The sequence below is a fragment of the Maniola jurtina genome, chromosome 6 (genome assembly GCF_905333055.1).
Source record: "Maniola jurtina chromosome 6, ilManJurt1.1, whole genome shotgun sequence".
NCBI lineage: Eukaryota > Metazoa > Arthropoda > Insecta > Lepidoptera > Nymphalidae > Maniola > Maniola jurtina.
This window is the reverse complement of record NC_060034.1, coordinates 4,409,150-4,428,275: the sequence shown is the minus strand read 5'-3', so window position 1 is coordinate 4,428,275 and position 19,126 is coordinate 4,409,150. Positions and strand designations below refer to the sequence as shown.

Sequence of the window (19,126 nt, the reverse complement as noted above, 5' to 3'; positions counted from 1 at the left end):
TCATGACTGATACTCCCCTTTCCCCTCCAGTTAAGCGTAAATCTTATGCTAGGAGTAAGTACGACAATGGTGCAAGGGTGGGGTTTGAACCGCCAACCTTTCGGAATTCAGTCCACTCCTCAACCGTTGAGCTATTGAGGCTCAACGGTCAAATTTTAGTGACAGGTTACCACTATCTACAAATAAAATATGGACCGTCCAAGTGATCATGAGCGGGCATGGTGCTTGAGCACCATACACTAGCACTATTGCCTCGGTATGTATGCCTAGACTTACGTGGGCGGTCCCAAAATGAATTGGCCTGATATAGTTCTAAGCAACATATCGATACATGTTATGTTATATCGGACAGTACGTTTATCGTGTTACTTTATATACTAACATGCATCGACATGAAAAGCGTAGTCTCAGCTCAGCAGTGGTTTGAACATCAATATTCGCGGGTTTTTTGGAAATGTCGAAAACCGAATATCGAAGCGTCACAAGTTTCTGTTCAAAGAAGACTTATCTCCCGCCCAAATAAAAGAACGATTAGATGATGTGTACAAGGAGTCTTTCCCCTCGTAAAGCACAGTAAGAAACTGGGGGAAAGAGTTTCGCTTCGGGAGAGAAACGGTCGAAGACTGCGGCCATGATGGTCGACCGGTGGAAGTGCTCTCTCCTGAAACTATTGCTGTAATCGAAGAGGAGGTTTTAAGTGACCGCCGTTTGAAGATTAGAGTAATTGCAGCTAGACTTAGGCTCTCTAAAAGTACCATCAATCGTGCAATCCATGACCATCTTCGTATGAAAAAAGTTAGTGCAAGATGAGTTCCGAAACTTCTTTCAGCTGTCCAACGACAGGAGCGAGTGCGCTGTGCAACCGAGTTTTTAGGTCTTTGGGACGAAAACCCAAAGAATGTAATCGAGCGGCTACTTACTGGTGATGAAACTATGGTCTTATATCATGATCCAGAAAGCAAGCGCGAGTCAATGGAATGGTGTTACAAGGGTGAAAAGCCATCTAGAAAGGCAAAGGTGCAAAAATCCACCAAAAATGTCTTGTGTACAATCTATTGGGATTCTCAAGGGATTTTGATGGTAGAATTTAAAAAACGTAATACAATCGTAAACGGCGAATATTATACTTCATTACTATATAAACTGCGAGACACGATTAAGGAGAAGCGCAGAGGCAAGTTGTCTTAAAGCGTCCTGTTGCTCCACGACAACGCACCCGTTCACACTGCCGGTGTTCCGAAGGCTGCAGTTTGTGAATGCGGGTTCACGGAACTGGAACATCCACCGTATAGTCCAGGCCTGGCCCCGTCGGACTATTATTTGTTCCCAAATTTAAAGCGGGGCTTAAGAGGAAGGAAATTTTCAAACGATGAAGAGTTGCAGGCGGCCGTCTTTAGTCATTTTGAAGACAAAGATTGAAGTCACTTTTATGAAGATTTTGAGATGTTAGTTCTCAGATGTCAAAAGTGTGTTTATATTAGTGGAGATTACATAGAAAAATAAAATTGGTTTCATCTCATTTTGTTGACTACTTCATAGCTAGGCCAATTCATTATGGGACCGCCTAGGTAGATATAGCTGTTGAGCTAAATAAGCGCCAGCTCTTGGGTCACTGGGCACATGGAACAATTTTCACGAAAGATTTTATATTATGTCGTGTACGACAAAAGCTTTCGTGTCTGATGACCATGGGAATCTTACGAACTGAAATAAGGATCGTTAAAGTGATGATTAAAATTAAAAATATATTTTGATCTGTCCACAATTCAAATACTTACACAGTCGGAGAAAGAGTGGATATTTTTCTACGTAACTTTGTCTCTTCTTTTGTGTTGTTACTATGTAGGAGATATTATTTACTTTAATATTTTGCACCTATCATTATTATTAAGTAGGTAATAGCCTGTATAACTAATCTACAGATTAAAATAAAATAAACGTTTTATGTTTTTCACAAAGCCGCTTCATTTTCAAAAAACTTCTGCATAAGTGTGGCTTTTATGATTACGTGTTTTTAAATAGGTATATCTACATATTATCAAAAAATAATAAATTCCTGTTAATGAGCTCCTAAACTTCGCAATCAAACAAGATAAAAAAATGAGATTTAGAGAGTTGATATTCGCATTGTATTCGGATTTCGGACGAATCCGTGGGCGAAAGTTTTCACCCATTATAAGTATAAAATTGGGCGAACCAATATATCAGCATATGAAATAGTTATTTATAACCATAACCAACACTTCTATTTTCTATTATCTTGAAGCAAATATAAATAAATAACCTTTTATTTCAGATTTTTAGCTCCATAGTTTGCAAATAGGATCTTTATTAGATTAACATCATCATTCTTTCATCTTATCTTTTTCCTTTTGCCGAAGCTGTGTCGTGCTAAAGGCGGCCAGAAATTCTCTGTGTTGGAATTCACAACCAGTTGGTTGTTACCCATGTTGAGTGGTTCACTTACATCGACCCTACCCTTTCTTACTCACGTACTTACTTTACTTTAATACGAGTACTTACATATTATACATATACTTTTACACGAGAGATCATTAGTAGGCATATTTAAGAAGAGATAAAACCGTACCTTCTTTACAACACAAAAAAAAGGGCAAAAATTAATACTCGTTTTTAAATTTTAGGGATTAGTGGTAAGGTTTAGGACGGTCCGTTTAAAAGCCAATTGAGCCTTGAACTGTGATCCTTTACGAATTTGCACAATGTAGAGCACGTATTCCTATGCTCATGCAAATTCCATGGCAATTTACACCTGTTTAGCTTTAGTGGTACGGGTAAAATCGACACTAATAAACATCTAGGTACCTAATATCGTTAGCGTGTGAGTTCTGTGTGTCTGTTCCAAATCATCCAAATCTCTTGCATATTATCAGTGCATTCTGGAGATATCTTTGTCCTTTGGAAATCAAAATTTCCACGTTGCTTCTAGAATTATTTCGTTGTGAATATATATAATTACATTTTTACATGGATATGATAAGGAATGAATATAAATATAAGGGGAAGTTTAAAAGTAGCACCAGTGGTAGAAAAGATGAGGGGTAATAGGCTGGCATGATATAGGCATGTAATGCGGAGGGAAGAGAGTCATATCACTAGAAGAATGTTAAATATGCATGTGGAAGGAAAAAAGAGAAGAGGACGACCAAAGAAAAGGTGGATGGATTGCGTGAAAGAGGATATGCGTATAAAAGGATTAGATGATACGTTAATGGATGACAGAAGAGAGTGGAAGAGGAAGACATGTTGTGCCGACTCCACGTAGCGTAGGAAAAGAGCTAGAAGAAGAAGAAGATATGATTACATTTTTTCCTAAATCGATTCTATGATTTTCCTCTATAGCTGCTAATAATTTAAATTTTTTAGCTAACTGCTGACAAAATTTCACTAGGAACCTACTTAATACGATACCTATACAGCTTTGCATTACTTATATAATTTTATATACCCTCGAAATACTTATCGACCTTCGATTTTTGATAAAAAGTAGTGAAGTGAGTCAATTTTATTTCCAAAATGTTGAGCTGTCAAGTATTCAAAATATTTATATTTTAATTGGCACTCAAATTTTGAAATATCGACATATTGCTTACCATTTAAGTACCAATGCTATGCCCTTTTATAAATAAAAGGTGTCCGTTTTGACTACAAATTTTTGAAAGTGCCAAGATTATACACACTTTTTTCAAAAATACAAAATAGCGAGATTTAACTTTAATTAGTATTAAATAAGTAGTCATTAAATTATATTGATTGTAAATGATCTCGGTATTATTTAAACCGCTAATTTTTATTTAAGATGTTTTTGACTAAGTATACCAAAGTAAGAAAGAAGATATACTAATTTATATAATGAGGCTGAGGTACTATGATTTTTTAAACTGTAAAAAAAAATTACTTCAAAAGTTTTTAAAAACCTCTGACTGCGGTTTGCACTGCTGTCTCATGTATATCATGTGTATAATTGAAGATTTTTTCACCTTTGAAAATGACGCCAAACAGCCGCCATATTTATCATTTTTCCAAAAAAATTATAGCCCGTGTAACTCGCATGATGCTTGTTTCTAAAAATACCCCATACATCCAAATCAGTTCAGGCATTGACTCGTAGAAATAACATTGATATATTGGTATAAAATCTGTATCTATTACTTAATAAGATTAGACGTATGAATCGATTATGGATCTATTTTTATAGGAGAGTAGATCGCGTCATCTTGATGTATGATTTCCTCTACGTAGCACGCGCCGTAGCCGTGGCACTACCGATGCACTGTTGCCAAACATTGACGAGCCTAGTGGGTTCATCATGTAAACCAGATGCTATTAACATCTGTTTGTGAACCAACAGACCGAAGTTGCGACTAAAAGATTATATACACAACCTAGTAGCGGCCTAGAGCCCTTGAATTAGCTTCCGCGTTTCGACTTGTAAACATATAAACGTGTTTTAGACTGTTAGAGGAAATCTTTTTAACCCCCGACCCAAAAAGATGGGTGTTATAAGTTTGACGTGTGTATCTGTGTATCTGTCTTTGGCATCGTAGCTCCTAAACTAATGAACCGAATTTAATTTAGTTTTTTGTTTGAAAAGTGGCTTGATCGAGAGTGTTTTTAGCTATAATCCAAGAAAATCCCCTTTGAAAGTTATCAGCTCTTTTCTAGTTACTGTAACCTTCACTTGTCGGGGATATAAATTTTTAATTTACACTTATTGGTGACAATAGTCGTGCAGGATAACATAAGAACTGACGAAATCATACAATGTACAAAAAAGATAACACAGAAAGCTATCTGCTATCTAAAGAGTCAAAAACTGCGTCGCCCGCTGTACGGCACGGGTGTAAAGAGGAAACGTTCGTAGTTTAGCGAGCGGGGTTCAGTTCTCTTGCATAGCATTGTACAAAAAAAGACCTAAATCAAATGTCATAAGTTATAAGGTTACGGGGACATAAGCGCCCCTAATTAAAATCGGAAACTGCTAAGATCTTAAAGAATTAGTCATTAACTCCATCAAGGCTAGGACGAAAAAAATCGGTATCTACGTCCAAGATCGATGCGCGGGGCGAGTGGCTAAAGCTCTAACACGAAAAGCGAAGTGAAGAGGTGCGTCATTGTAATTAATAGAGCCGGTTCTATTCTCCAAAGAGAATAAAAATAACGCGCTTGACTCCACGTTGCCGCGGCGGACGCGCAGACGAAAACATCGTGATTCACTTCGATCCGTGGAACTCGAATGTGAATCTTCGTGTTAATATTTGCACATTTGTTTTCTATAAACTGTATGAGTATGTTACATTTAGCAACGACCAACAAACTAATCAGCAAATCAAAATTTAAAAAACCCCCGACACATAAACAGCTCTATCTTTCTTTTAGCTTATCAGCTATTTTCTGGTTTTCTTATACATATAGGAAAACTGGAAAAGAGCTGATAACTTTCAAACAGCTGAACCGATTTTCTTCAATTATTATTATAGCTAAGAACACTCTCGATCATTACCTTTCAAACAAAAAAAATTTAAATTAAAATTGGTTTTTTTTTTTTTTGTTAAGAATATTAGCCATGTTAATCATGACTAATATTCCCCTTTCCCCTCCAACTAAGCACAAAGCTGTATTAGGAGTAGGTACGACAATAGTGCAACGGGGGGTTCATTCGTTTAGGAGCTACGATGCCAAGACAGATACACAGATACACACGTCAAACTTATAACACCCCTCTTTTTGGGTCGGGGGTTAATAAAATAACTATACCATTTTGAATTTTTGCAAAAACATGAAGGTGGTAGGACCTTCTACGGACGGACTCCTTTCTTTCTGGATACACAAATATAGACATCAGAGCATGCGACGGAACGACAAAAAATACATTGGTGACAAATTATTGCTTGTTTGTTTAGTATGGTAGTGGTAGTGGTAGTAACCATGTTTCACTTATTTATTTTGTAGTATAAGTCTATTGTGTAATCCTTAACTTTTTTACACATTTGTTTTCTCTAACATGTATGTCTGTTCTGTTGTATGTTTCGTTTATTTTATTGGTAAATTTTACGGTATTTTACACAGTTTGCTGATTAACCACAGTCTACAGGTGAGAGTAGGTATAGGTATCTTTAGTCTTTGTTACTTGGACTTATTCGTGTAGACTTGTGATTTTTTCTATTTTCCGTCTGCCTCTACTTGCTTTTCCTTTCAAGCTGTTAGGCTGAGATCTAAAGAGCGCATTTTGACCGGCAGATGGAAGACATTAAAGAGTCGCAGGTTGCCACTGGGTTCAGGCGATGGAAAACCGTAACGTGCGGAAGTCCCTACAAGCAACCTAAGTCCCAGTTCATTCAACAGTTAGAGAACTTCTAACAAAACGTCGAGGCTTCGACGTCACTGGCAGCCGTAAAATGATGGTCAAATGTTAGTAGTTACATTTGACGCCGGTAGCTCTAATGTACCCTTATTTTTCTTTGATTTCACGTCACCATAGCCTAATATTTGACATGACTTAGGGTCAAACCCAGAGTTCCATCACTCCAGTTCACTCTGCCTATGCACTGGACGTCTATCTGTTAACGACGCCGATCCCATAATCGCTGCTGGTGGCTATAATACATCTATGTTTTACCCTAATCGATAGGTAAGTAAGTACTTAATAACCTTAAAGATTGTTTACCTTCTCATCGTCACTGGCCTCGCCAACGTCGAGGTGCTTGGCATCGGCGCCGCCCGATCCATTGGTGTCGGGCGCGCCGGCCGCCGTGCTCCAGGGAGACGCAATGGTGCCGGCTGCGAGCGCGCCGCTCGCTGCAACAAACAAACAACATTATCACTTATTAGATTACAAACACGCAGCTTAGAAATATCCGGCTCGAAGGACCAATTACATTTGCTAATTTTGTTAACATTTATTGGGTGTAACCCTCGACGTCCACTTGAATCCATAGAAATCATACAATTGGAATGAAATAAGCGTCATATTACGACATGTAAGTAGGCTTTTCAAGCTTTTGATGGCGGCTGAATCGCAGCGATCAATTTCAATATCATATATGAATCAAAGATTTTTCGAGACTACATGTACATGTGTCATCTTTTTTTTTTCTCATGGCGATTCTGCGAAGAAGTTACTCTCTGTTATTTGTTGCATAATTCAAGAAGGTTATAAATAAGTACGTTTACCTACTTCGGTGGAAGCGTTATTGTCGCGTCACGTCTTAATTATCGTAAATCTTCACGAATACGTTGCGGTCACGAAAATGAAACTAGGAACAGGGAAAGTATGAAGATGTTCTACCACAGAACAGTAAGAAACTGTGAACGCTGGTACCCTTGTTTAGTCCAAATCCAATTTATATATCAAATCTTTGAAAAGAGCAACCACCGAGTTTCTTCCTGGTTCTTCTCGGTAGGAACGGCATTCCGAACCAATGGTAGATTATTTTGACGATTCAAAAGCACTTGTAAAAGTTTAATTGAATAAAAATACTTTGAATTTGAATTCGTACATACGAAGCGTTTTTGCTCCACGTTTCTACTTTCTGATAACCAATTAATTATTAGGTATATTAATTACTATATTTGCATGCCAGAAATGGTGAATACATTGGACTCATTTTATGCTCTTTGTACAACTTTTTTTACCTGTATTCAGCAAATAAAGAATATGATTATGATTATGATTATGATTATGATTATGATACGAACCAATAACAATATGGAATGCCCTTCCAGTGTCAGTGTATCCTGAAAAGTGAATAGGTATCATCTAGGCAAACGTGCTCCAAGCTAGACCTCATCATTGCTCTGTTTCTTAGGCTTGACTATCGTCAAGTACAAGCCTATATTCTATATGATAAAAATATGTAGTTTTATTGTCAAGTTGAAAAACTTAATACAACCACATAATTAGAAAAGATTACCCTCGATACAGCTTCCCGATTTAATTTTATCGTCATAATGGTAATAGGTCGGTGTGTTAGTCACTTAACATACTTAGATACCCACTCAGTAAAATTGATATGAGCTCTTCAGCCGCGTTTTATTTATAGTGTCACTTTACACAAGTGCATTTAAAAGAATCATCATGTTTACGAATTTTTAAACGGTTAAGAGTAAAACGAAATATAGCTGATGTAAGACATTTCACTCGATCGTTTCCATTAGTAAGTAACGCGACGTCACGGTTTTTTTTTAATGAAAATTATATCAAAGGGAAAAATCTTGTAGTATTTTTATCAATGTGTTAAAATTAAGAGTTAGTTCACGCAGGTAAGTATAACGCATGATTTAGCTTTGTACCTTCGACGTTCAATATTGCGGTTCCCAGACAAAAATGATTTTTGTGGGTGAGACTACACTTTTTGATAACCGACAGATGTCAAAAAGTAGAACATTTTTGTACTTTTCCAATCCTAACAATCATACTCCTCACAGGCACTTTTTCATCCAGCTATCAGTATGGTTTATATCTACATCAATATTTTTGACTCTAGTCTCTCTACATTTATGACATGCCAGACATGGCCATATTTTGTTGGCATGTGCACCCAGTGCCAACTTAAAAACCACAAAGGCAAAACTGCCTCAGTTTGAAAGCCAATTTTTTCTACTGCTAGAAATATCAGCCTACGCTACTGAGTACGGATCTTTTTCGAGACTGAAAAGGGTTTAAGCTATAGCTCACCACGCTGGGAAAGTACGGACTGGTAGACTTCACACACCTTTGAGAACATTATGGAGAATTTTTCAGGCATGTAGATTACGAGGGTTTTGTGGACGGTCGCTAGTATTATGATATTGCTACTACCGGCAGTATGCAATTGTAATATCAAGAGGTGTAATGTAAACGCGCTCTCTGAATGGTCTCGACCGTTTCAGCGCTTCTGACGTCAGGAGCGCTGTTTGCTTACTGATTCGGATGCTCGCCTTGTAAACTTCCAATCGTATTGTGGCTTTGCACTAATACACTAATGTAAGCAAAAACAAGATTTACAGCGTGTATTTGCGAGTGATTGAGTATGTAGTATCTAGTTGTGTAGGGTCTCTATTAATAAAGCGGTTCGGCGTAGCTTTTAAGTGACGTAGCAATGTATGTAGGTAGTCCCATTGAAGCATATTGGTAGGCCTTCTATAGCTGAATGGAAATAACTCATTTGGGGATTCATTTCCTTGTATCTATTTAATAGATGATACTTTAGTAACATTTCTTCTGTCCTCTGGGAATGTATGAATAGATAATAGCAAGATTTGGTATACTCTTTTAAAAAATTGATGGTTTTATTTGTATAATCGAACTTGATGATAGTGCTTTATTTTTATACCAAAATAAAAGAAAACAATGACTAACTCTACACAAACTGTAATATTTGTACAGAACTCGGGTAATTAAAGAAATCTTGAGCTAAGAGGTTTCCAGTAATAATTCACCCCATAGTGAGGTAGGTAGGTACTTACACATCGCATTTCGCAATTACATAGTTTATTTTAATTAAACGTTACAATTTACGCCTTTCCGTTGTTTTTATTTAAAAAAATATAATAAAGTGCCGAGTTTTATGAGTCCTCGTATTGTTTATGTTGTTTTGAAAGGAGTTAACAAAATTTTATGATCAAATGTAGTACCTACTTACTATAACAGTACTTATAGTTATTATTTGAAAGTGATCAAAAATGTAAAATAAAAGAGTAACTATGTAAAAGAAACCAGTTGATTATACATTAAAGTGACGCTTTAATACACTATGCATTTGTTTATTATTTCGTAGAAATGCTTGGTAAGTAGAGACACTCGATTTTCATTTGCCTGCGTAGCACAGTTCACGTTGCATATTGCCTACAAACAGATTTGTACGTAAACCAGGAAATCGAGGCGCAACTGTGAAAAATGTCGATAGGTAAAGATTGTTGAAATTCTAGATATAAACTGAAACAGAAAAAACTTTACTATCATTCTGAATAATGTTTAAAATAAGTTCTTTTTAAATAAACGTTTCTCCATAAAAATATGCAAACAAGAAAACCTTAGCGTTCCGATTCGAAATTTTCATAATAGGTAAGCTTTTGTTCGTTCAAGATGCGAGAGCGGAGGTCGTAGGCATTCTCGAAATTTTCATATTTACCGTTAGAAATATGCAGGTACGAACGTTAACAATATAAATATAATATCAAAACGGAGAATTTTGTTATGAAGATCGGATCGAGAGTCGACGGCGAAAGTATGCGCCGCCCGCCCGCCCGCCCTCGGGCCCCGCTCCGAGGTAAATCTACTTTCTTACAGGTTACTTTCTTAAAAATATTCCTATATCAATAAACTCTGTTTAAAATTATGAGTTTTTACAACTTTTTTAATGGGAACCTATTTCATGTTAAAGCTTAATTTATTTTAACAAAATACATAGATATTTTTTCGGCTAAGAGATCTATAAGTCCTTTAATATATTGTAATAATATGTCAGACCAAAAATCCACTTTTGTGTGAAACAAAGCATCTTTCTCTGAAGGGTAGATAAGTAAGGTACCTACCTACTAATAGCTACATACAGATAATCTAGAATACCTTTAGGGTTAGACAAAAATAGATTTTTTTAAACAAAACGTTCATTATTTAACACTCTTTTTAAACATTAATTGTGTAAAACATGGCCAATACTTGTATCTATCTTTCACTTAGGACCTCAAGAAAAAGAAGAAAATATGTTTTTGGCAAAGCATTAGTGAACACATCAAACTATATCTAGTTATAAATAACAAAAAAAACCTCATTCAGTCGGAACTCTTGATCGCAATGAATATCGCTTTTAATAATTCAGCAGCCAACGACATAAAGCCGGGAGAGGTCTTCAATTAGGACAATTCAAATTGATCCGAGGCGACATTAAAGCAGTGGCCGACAAAGGGCCGTGAACGTGCAATAATTAAAATAATAAAGCATTTCCCTTGCGCCCCTGTCCTGCCCGGCCCTTTATGATATGACAAGTGTCCGCAATAAGGGGAGCGTGTGGGGAGATTGATCAACGCGCAGGTTTTGTTCACCGTGAATTTGGAATATTTCAGTCTGTCAATGGATGTGTGTAGGTTAAGTAAGCTCGGCGTTTTATGTTGTTGAAGACGAATGTATGCCAGTGAGTCACTCCCCGTTCCTTGAAAACCTGAACAATAGGATATCTGTCACTGGTTCAAACTTGAAAGGGTGGACTGAAAGCTATTCGCTTGGGTAGTTAAAATAATATTAGCCAGTAATGACTATTTTTCAATATGACAAATCAATATAACTAATATTCAGCAAGAACAAACCCAATCGTACCTATAGTTAGTGTTTGCAATTAATATATGCAAAATGTACCTAGGTGAACCGCTGTCATTAATATTATACGTAAATGCATCTATTTTATATCTCAATCATTTGATTAGACGTACCTTCCTACCATAGAACGCCATACTATTAGTCATAACGAGGTAAATTCAACACACGCGTAAATACATAATAGCCATGTCGTCAGAAACCTTTGTGAAATTATGCTTATACTCGTAGTTATCGTCAGAGAGTTGCATTGATAATAGAGCGGCAATTGTCCCGTATAATGTATTTAACCAGATTGGACTGTATGTAGTACAGTGATCACAAAATAAATAGTGCAACCTGAAGTTTCAATATGGGCACAAACCCTGCTGAAATCTGTTTTTGTTTACTGCTCAGTCATACGCCTCGAGTAATACTAGACCTCTTATAATGCCATACATTTTGAGATCTCACTCATGTTTTTTCAACATGACAGTTGACACATAGAGCTAAAAGAAAAATAAAACCGACTTCAAAAACCACAAACACTAAAAAGTAAAAAATAATTTCTGTTTAGCTACACGTGTAATGTACCTAGGTATGAAGTTCAACCTCAGTGTATTTCAGTTCAGTGTATTTTTCCAAGTTTATACCTTTGTTATCATTACATGGGGCTACTTTTTTGATGCCTTATGTGCAAAGTTTGCTCCTCTATGGTCTAATTTCATGGTTGGTTTTCGTAGTACGTTAGGATAGGATATAATTATCGTGAATAACATAACATTGCCTACGCAACGTCGTGAATAACTGGTTGTTTATTAATAACCCATAACCGTCTGGTACCTAGTTTAAGTTAACTAATACTTTTTGTTTTGAAGAGAATTGTTTCGTACGGAACTTTTAGTTTTTATGTCGATATCTTCCTTCAAATTGTATCTGGCTTATTAATACATGATCTTCCTTTTAAATATGGATTTACTAGACATTAATTACCTTATACTTGGTATCTTTATCAAAATTAAATGATAGAACAGTCCAATCTGTAAACGTTGGAGTAGTAGAGAATAATACAGAATATGGCTTCACCGTGCTCTTTATTATTGGACTTTGATTTAAAAAAAAAAAAAAGGTTTAAACATATAACATTAGCTTGGCACGTTAATTATGACTAATATCTCCCTAAAATATTCGTAAAGAATGTAATACTTAGTTTTAAGCACGATAATAAACCAAAGAGAAACCAAGTGAAATTTTAACCAACGGCCTTTCAGGTTTCAGTCCACCCTGAAACCGTTGAAGTATTGAAGCTCTAAAATAATGCCAGTTTTAGAGTCAGTTTGATCATTTTCCTCTTAAAGTTATCCACCGCATTCAATGAAAATGAACAAGAGTTACCTACAAACTCACAAAGCACTCTAACAAAACACTTCTTCCGAAATAAAAAACGCTTGTCCTCTACTGAAATAGCACACTAAGCAACACGCGATTCCCGAAGCAGGAATGCATTTAATACCAACAACGGAATAATTCCGGTAATTTAGTGGCATTTAGACCATATCGCGTGTACCTTACCGGTAATGAAAGAGAGCTTTTTTCACAGCTCCCCCTTTTTCAGTGGTACTCTTATGATTTTACGCTAGTTAGGTACCTATTACCTATTTGACCGGCGGAGGTTAGATGGTAATCGTTTTATATACTTAACAACTAAAAGGTAAAAGTATATCTGTCGAAAGTTTTAAAATTAAATAAAAGTTAAAAATATAATTATTAAAAACAAGCTTTTATGAGTAGCGCACTAAAAAGTAGAGACTTACTGACACAAGTTAAACTAAACTCGAAGGAATTATCTACTGTTAGTCATGATAACTGTTAATTCCTATCCTCATACCTAGTTTATTATAATTTGGCCTCCTCGTACATTCAAATTTAAACCAGCTTGATAGTAGCATGGATCTAGGAATCAGGTTAGGTACTCCTAAAATAAGCTTCACGTTTATTAGTAGGGGAAAGGAGAAAATGAAAAATCTTTATTTATAACTCTTTACATTAATAATATTCTTAAAAAATGTGAATTACTGGGCCAGTGCCACGGCGAAGCAATCTCAAAAAATATTGCGCAGTTTTTGAAATTTTTGGAAAGTGATCCTTGGGGGTTTAAAAATATTTTTAATTAGTACCTACTTGTTGCGTAATTTTAGAAAGGTGTTTACCATGTTGGAATCGAAGATAAACTACATAAAAATAAACTCATTTCCTTTCCAAAATATTATTCTGTTCGACTGAAGCTAATTATAGCATGTAACTATAGCGCAGCGAGACTTTATTTAGTAGATCTTCATAGACACTCACATCATAAATAACAATAAATATTAGTATTTATATTTGTAAATAAATATTATTAATTATGTCTAAGTAGGTAGGTACTTATTACTAAACTCAGGCGATACTATTTGTAAAATATGGAAACTATTCCGGTTCAGTATAATTAGTAGTAGTCTATTGGCCTTGTCTACAAATTCAAAGTCACTCAGTGTGCCATGGAACGGACTATGTTGGGTGTCTCTGGCGGATAAAATTCGTAACGAGGAAATGCGTAGGAGAACCAAAGTTACCGACATAGCTGTACGAATTAGCAAGCTGAAATGGCAGTGAGCAGACCCTAGCAGTGAGCAGATATTGACATTGGCGAGATGCGAATAGCCCTCAAACAACTCAATAACAACAAGGCGCCGGGTGATGACGGCATTACATCAGAACTTCTACGTGCAGGAGGTACTCCTGTGCTGACAGAGCTTAAGGAGTTATTTAATGACGTCATCATGAATGGAACAACGCCGAAAGCATGGAGCAAGAGTGTAGTAATCCTTTTCTTTAAAAAAGGAGACAAGGAGCTGCTGAAGAACTACCGGCCGATCTCTCTCTTGAGCCATGTTTATAAGTTGTTTTCGAGGGTTCTTACAAATCGCCTCGCCCGAAGACTTGACGAGTTCCAACCTCCAGAACAGCCAGCCTGTTCTGGAGGTTGCGAAAAGGCTACAGTACCGTAGATCACATACACACCTTAAGGCAGATTATACAGAAGACAGAAGAATATAATCTCCCACTCTGTCTTGCCTTTGTGGACTACGAGAAAGCCTTCGACTCTATCGAAACTTGGGCTGTTTTGGAGTCATTGCAAAGATGCCAGGTCGATTGGCGGTATATCGAGGTGCTGCGATGTATTTACAATTCTGCGTCAATGACCGTCCAATTACAGTCTCAGCAGACAAAACCAATCAGCTTGCGAAGGGGCGTTAGACAGGGGGACGTAATATCTCCAAAACTGTTTAACAGTACATTGGAAGACCTCTTCAAAACGCTGGACTGGAAAGGACGAGGACTTAACATTAATGGCGAGTACATCTCACACCTACGGTTCGCCGACGACGTGGTTATTTTAGCAGAAACTCCGCAGGATCTCGAAGAAATGCTGTGTAGCCTAAGCCGCTCTTCCAGACGTGTCGGTCTCGGGATAAACATGGACAAAACAAAGATAATGCTCAACCAGCACGTTGTCCCGACACCGGTTAGCGTCGAAAATGTTGGCATCGAAATTGTTTCACAATACAACTACCTTGGCCAAATAATTCAATTAGGCAGAAACAATTTCGACGAGGAAGCCAACAGAAGAATTCGGCTAGGTTGGGCAGCTTTTGGGAAATTAAGTCAAGTCTTCTCATCGTCAATTCCTCAATGCCTGAAAACAAAAGTCTTTAACCAGTGTGTCCTTCCCGTCCTCACCTATGGTGCTGAAACGTGGACACTGACAAACGGCCTTGTCCACAAATTCAAAGTTGCTCAGCGAGCTATGGAGAGGGCTATGTTAGGAGTTTCCTTGAGGGATAAGATCCGAAATGAGGAGATCCGCAGGAGAACCAAGGTCACTGACATAGCCCAAACTATTAGCAAGCTGAAGTGGCAGTGGGCAGGCCATGCTTGTCGTAGAGGCGATGGCCGTTGGAGCCGGAAAGTCCTTGAGTGGAGACCGCGTTTAAGCAAACGTAGTGTGGGACGCCCTCCAGCACGATGGACCGATGATATTAAGCGGCTGGCGGGAAGTGGCTGGATGAGGAAGGCTGAGGACCGGGTGTGGTGGCGCTCTTTAGGGAAGGCCTATGTCCAGCAGTGGACGTACACAGGCTGATGATGATGATGATGATGATGAGACCCTATCTGTCGCAGACTATATTCTGGAGTGGAGATCGCATACCAGCAAGCGCAGGGACGACCTTCAATCCGATGGATTGACACTGGCGCGCTCTCGGGATGGCCTATGCCCAGCAGTGATTGATAGTAGGCAAAAGAGCTTATAAGTGAAATCCTTGAACAACCTTTATGAAAAACAATAGGTTTTACCTACCCATGAAATGTATCACATGAAACTTGAGTTACGAAAAACAGACAGACATTTTCAGTATAATGTAAATTCCCAGTTCCCACATTCAAAAGTATTTAATTTAGCAACGGAGCTACAGGTACCTACCTAGTACCCCATTTCCCAGGCAACAACCAGTTAAACTGCTTTTCTTGAGTTCAAAAAGTAGTACAAATTATTTATATTTAAAATCATTCGCTACACTTTACATTTTCGGTTTGGTACCTATAATTGGTATAAAAAAAACCTATTTCTGGTTGTTAATATTTTACTGTCAATGCGGTGATTTTTGAACGACTTTGAGAGGGCTATTTTTGAAATGGAAACCAAAATTAAGTGATTCAATAAATTAATTGAAATTCACATTCACATTTTTAGGGTTCCATACCGAAAGGGTAAAAGCGGAACTTTATTAATGTCACTCTGCTGTGTCTCTTCGTCCGCGTGTCTAGGTCTCGAGCTCGTTAACGAAATGAGTTACAAACCAGAAATTTTGCTATTTGGTCATAATCATAATCATATTCTTGGTGTAGAACTTTGACCCAAAACCAAGTTGATTAGACATTCAATTGTCTTTTTCTGGCGGGCTTCCATACATAAAAAAGGAGCTGAATTTTTTTTTACCTAGCATAACAGCATAGTGATAATCATTCTTTAGAGCTTATTGGGTACAAGTATGAATTACATTTCTTATTCTTTTTTATCTTAAACAAGTGTAAATTAAAAATTTATAACACCCCCGATAAGTGATGGTTACAATAACTAGAAAAGAGCTGATAACTTTCAAACAGCTGAATCGGTTTTCTTGAATTATAGCTAAGAAAACTCTCGAAGCCACCTTTCAAACAAAAAAACTAAATTAAAATCGGTTCATTAGTTTAGAAGCTACGATGCCACAGACAGATACACAGATACACACGTCAAACTTATAACACCCCTCTTTTTGGGTCGGGGGTTAAAAATAAGGAAACGTGGGCTGTCTAAGTTGTCAGTTTTAGAACATTCATTTGTGGCGGGGGATATCTCGGAAACTAAACTAGTTAGGAATATGAAATTTCGGTATATTATGTACCATATACCGTATTTAAACAACACATACTGAAAACAACGATTTATAAAATAGTTTGTAAGCTGTGAACAAAACAAACGAACATGGGTTTTTCTTTCACGGTTTATTGCGATGTTCTAGCTCGGTAAAGAAATATTTCATACACCCAAAATCCGATTTTCATAATTATGTACGGAACCCTAAAAGAGCGAAACCCAACTCGCACCTGACTAGTTTTTTTTTAAATCATTATAAGGGTATCTTAATTGGAAAATCAGAGCAAGACGAAGGCCGACAAAGTAAATTTCGAAAATGTTTCAAAATATAAATTAAAATAATATGTAACCAGGTACAACTTTTATATCTGGTTCAGTAAATCAAGATATTTAAATAAATTTTTTAACCTTACAGATTCTTCTAGAATATCGATGCATTTATAACTTTTCGTCGAATAACTACGAATATTTTTACAACACTACCTATATCTAAAAATGTTTAAGATATACCTATATAGGTAAGTTTTTGTTATACTAGGTACCTATAGGCATAGGTTCACTCTGGCACCTATTGGTATCTGAAATCATGACCTCTATTTCAATTTTCAACGATAAAGCTTTTGATGCTATAAAACTGCGAATTGTTTTGAATTTTGAACATTCGAATTTTTATTCGATAGCCACCGTGACGATTTACTTTAACATAAAATTCGACGCAAAAAATTCAGCACCTACCTTGCTAAATTGGAAATAGTTTGCATTATAAAAACAGTATGACTTTTAGTCAAACTATTGAATAGAAACCCGAAAGAGCATGGAATAACGTACCTACCTAGTCTTTCATCAGTAAGTTGAAGAAGTGCGCAAGTGAAAAAAATTGATTGTATAACTAAAAAATCATCGTGGTACTTACCTATAGTAAAATGTTACTCATTCGAGTAGATGGAAAGTAGGTACCTATGTACATAAAATATTAAACTAGAATAAAATTAAATATACAAGTGTAAATTAAAATTATAACACCCCCGACAAGTGAAGGTTACACTAATTAGAAAAGAGCTGATTACTTTCAAACGACTGAACCGATTTTCTTGGATTCTCGATCACTCTCGATCAAGCCACCTTTCAAACAAAAAAACTAAATTAAAATCGGTTCATTAGTTTAAGAGCTACGATGCCACAGACAGATACACAGGGTCGGGGGTTAAAAAGTTTAGAACGTAAATAATAATGGTTTGAACCATGTTGTTTCGTGTACACGGATAGAAGTCACGGTTCGGCATCCGTCATACCATATAGCACTGTGTAATAATTCTCGTATCAGTGAGGGGGTGGCGCTGCCCACCGGGCCCACCTGTGCCGGAGGGTTGCGCCGGTTGCGCGCCAAAGTATGTTAATTAATTTTCGGTTGACCGTCCACCACTCGCTCGAATCGCCCCCGTGCGGTTTGCGTACATTTTCGTATAACAAAGGACCGGTTAGCGCTCTCAATAACTCCACTTTTTAATGAGCGACATACCGATTTTTTTTTTTTGGTTTTACGCATGATATTTGTACATAATTCGGGAAAAGTTTACCCTTTCACCTATTTTTATTGAAACTTTTTATGCTGTAACGATTTCAGCGCTAAGCACGCTATCAACCAGTTTTTGTTAGCTTTTCAATTTAGAATGTTCTTTGACCATTCCCAGTCTCTCTTACTAAGTGCTTACTACTCTACTCTCTAGTACTGAGAGATGTGACATCAATACATGTAGGTAAAATATAAAAGAAAAGTCCTGACTCAATCACTGACTGACTTATCAACGCGCGGCCCGAGCTCCGAACCAAAGCTCAAAATTTGGACAGAGGTTCCCATTATAATATTGACAAGAAATAAGGGCGGATTTTTCAAAGTTCCCGCGAGAAAGGGGATTTTCTTGGGATAATAATAAGTGGGCTTCTAAATACATTTCCGTATAAATTAATATGACATTAAAAAGTTACAGAGAATGTGTTAAACAATTGTTTTGCTTTATAATTTAAAAAAAAGAGAAATAACATGTAACTTTTACGTAAAAGCTCTAAAGCTCTTATCAAAACAAATAACACGGAACTCGATATTACGATCCTCTATTCATTATTCAATAGCGTTAACCCGCCTCTCAGTCTATTTGATAATACGGGCCAGCCCGATTTTAATACCGGGTGAATATATCGAGAGAGGCAAAAATCGATATTGACTGAGAGAGGACGTGTTATGTTCTGTTGTGTAAGGATGACCTAGTCTGTACTAATATTATAAATGCGAAAGTATGTCTGTCTGTCTGTCTACTACCTTTTCACGGCCCAACAGTTTAACCGATTCTAACGAAATTTGGTACACGGTTAGCTTA

At 36.9% G+C, this 19,126-nt stretch overlaps 1 protein-coding gene across 4 annotated transcripts in view; it reads right to left on the bottom strand.

The window, feature by feature from the left end:
• The window catches only part of LOC123865996 (transcriptional enhancer factor TEF-1), a 124,701-nt gene that overhangs the window by 22,716 nt on the left and 82,859 nt on the right, over positions 1–19,126 (bottom strand). For all 4 annotated transcript variants that reach the window (XM_045907263.1, XM_045907261.1, XM_045907259.1 and 1 more), the window contains one exon: positions 6,689–6,819. Coding sequence is in view for 3 of the 4 variants with exons in the window: in XM_045907261.1 (XP_045763217.1) it covers positions 6,689–6,819 (131 nt within the window). In the remaining variant the exon portion in view is untranslated. The remainder of the gene's footprint in view (positions 1–6,688; positions 6,820–19,126) is intronic.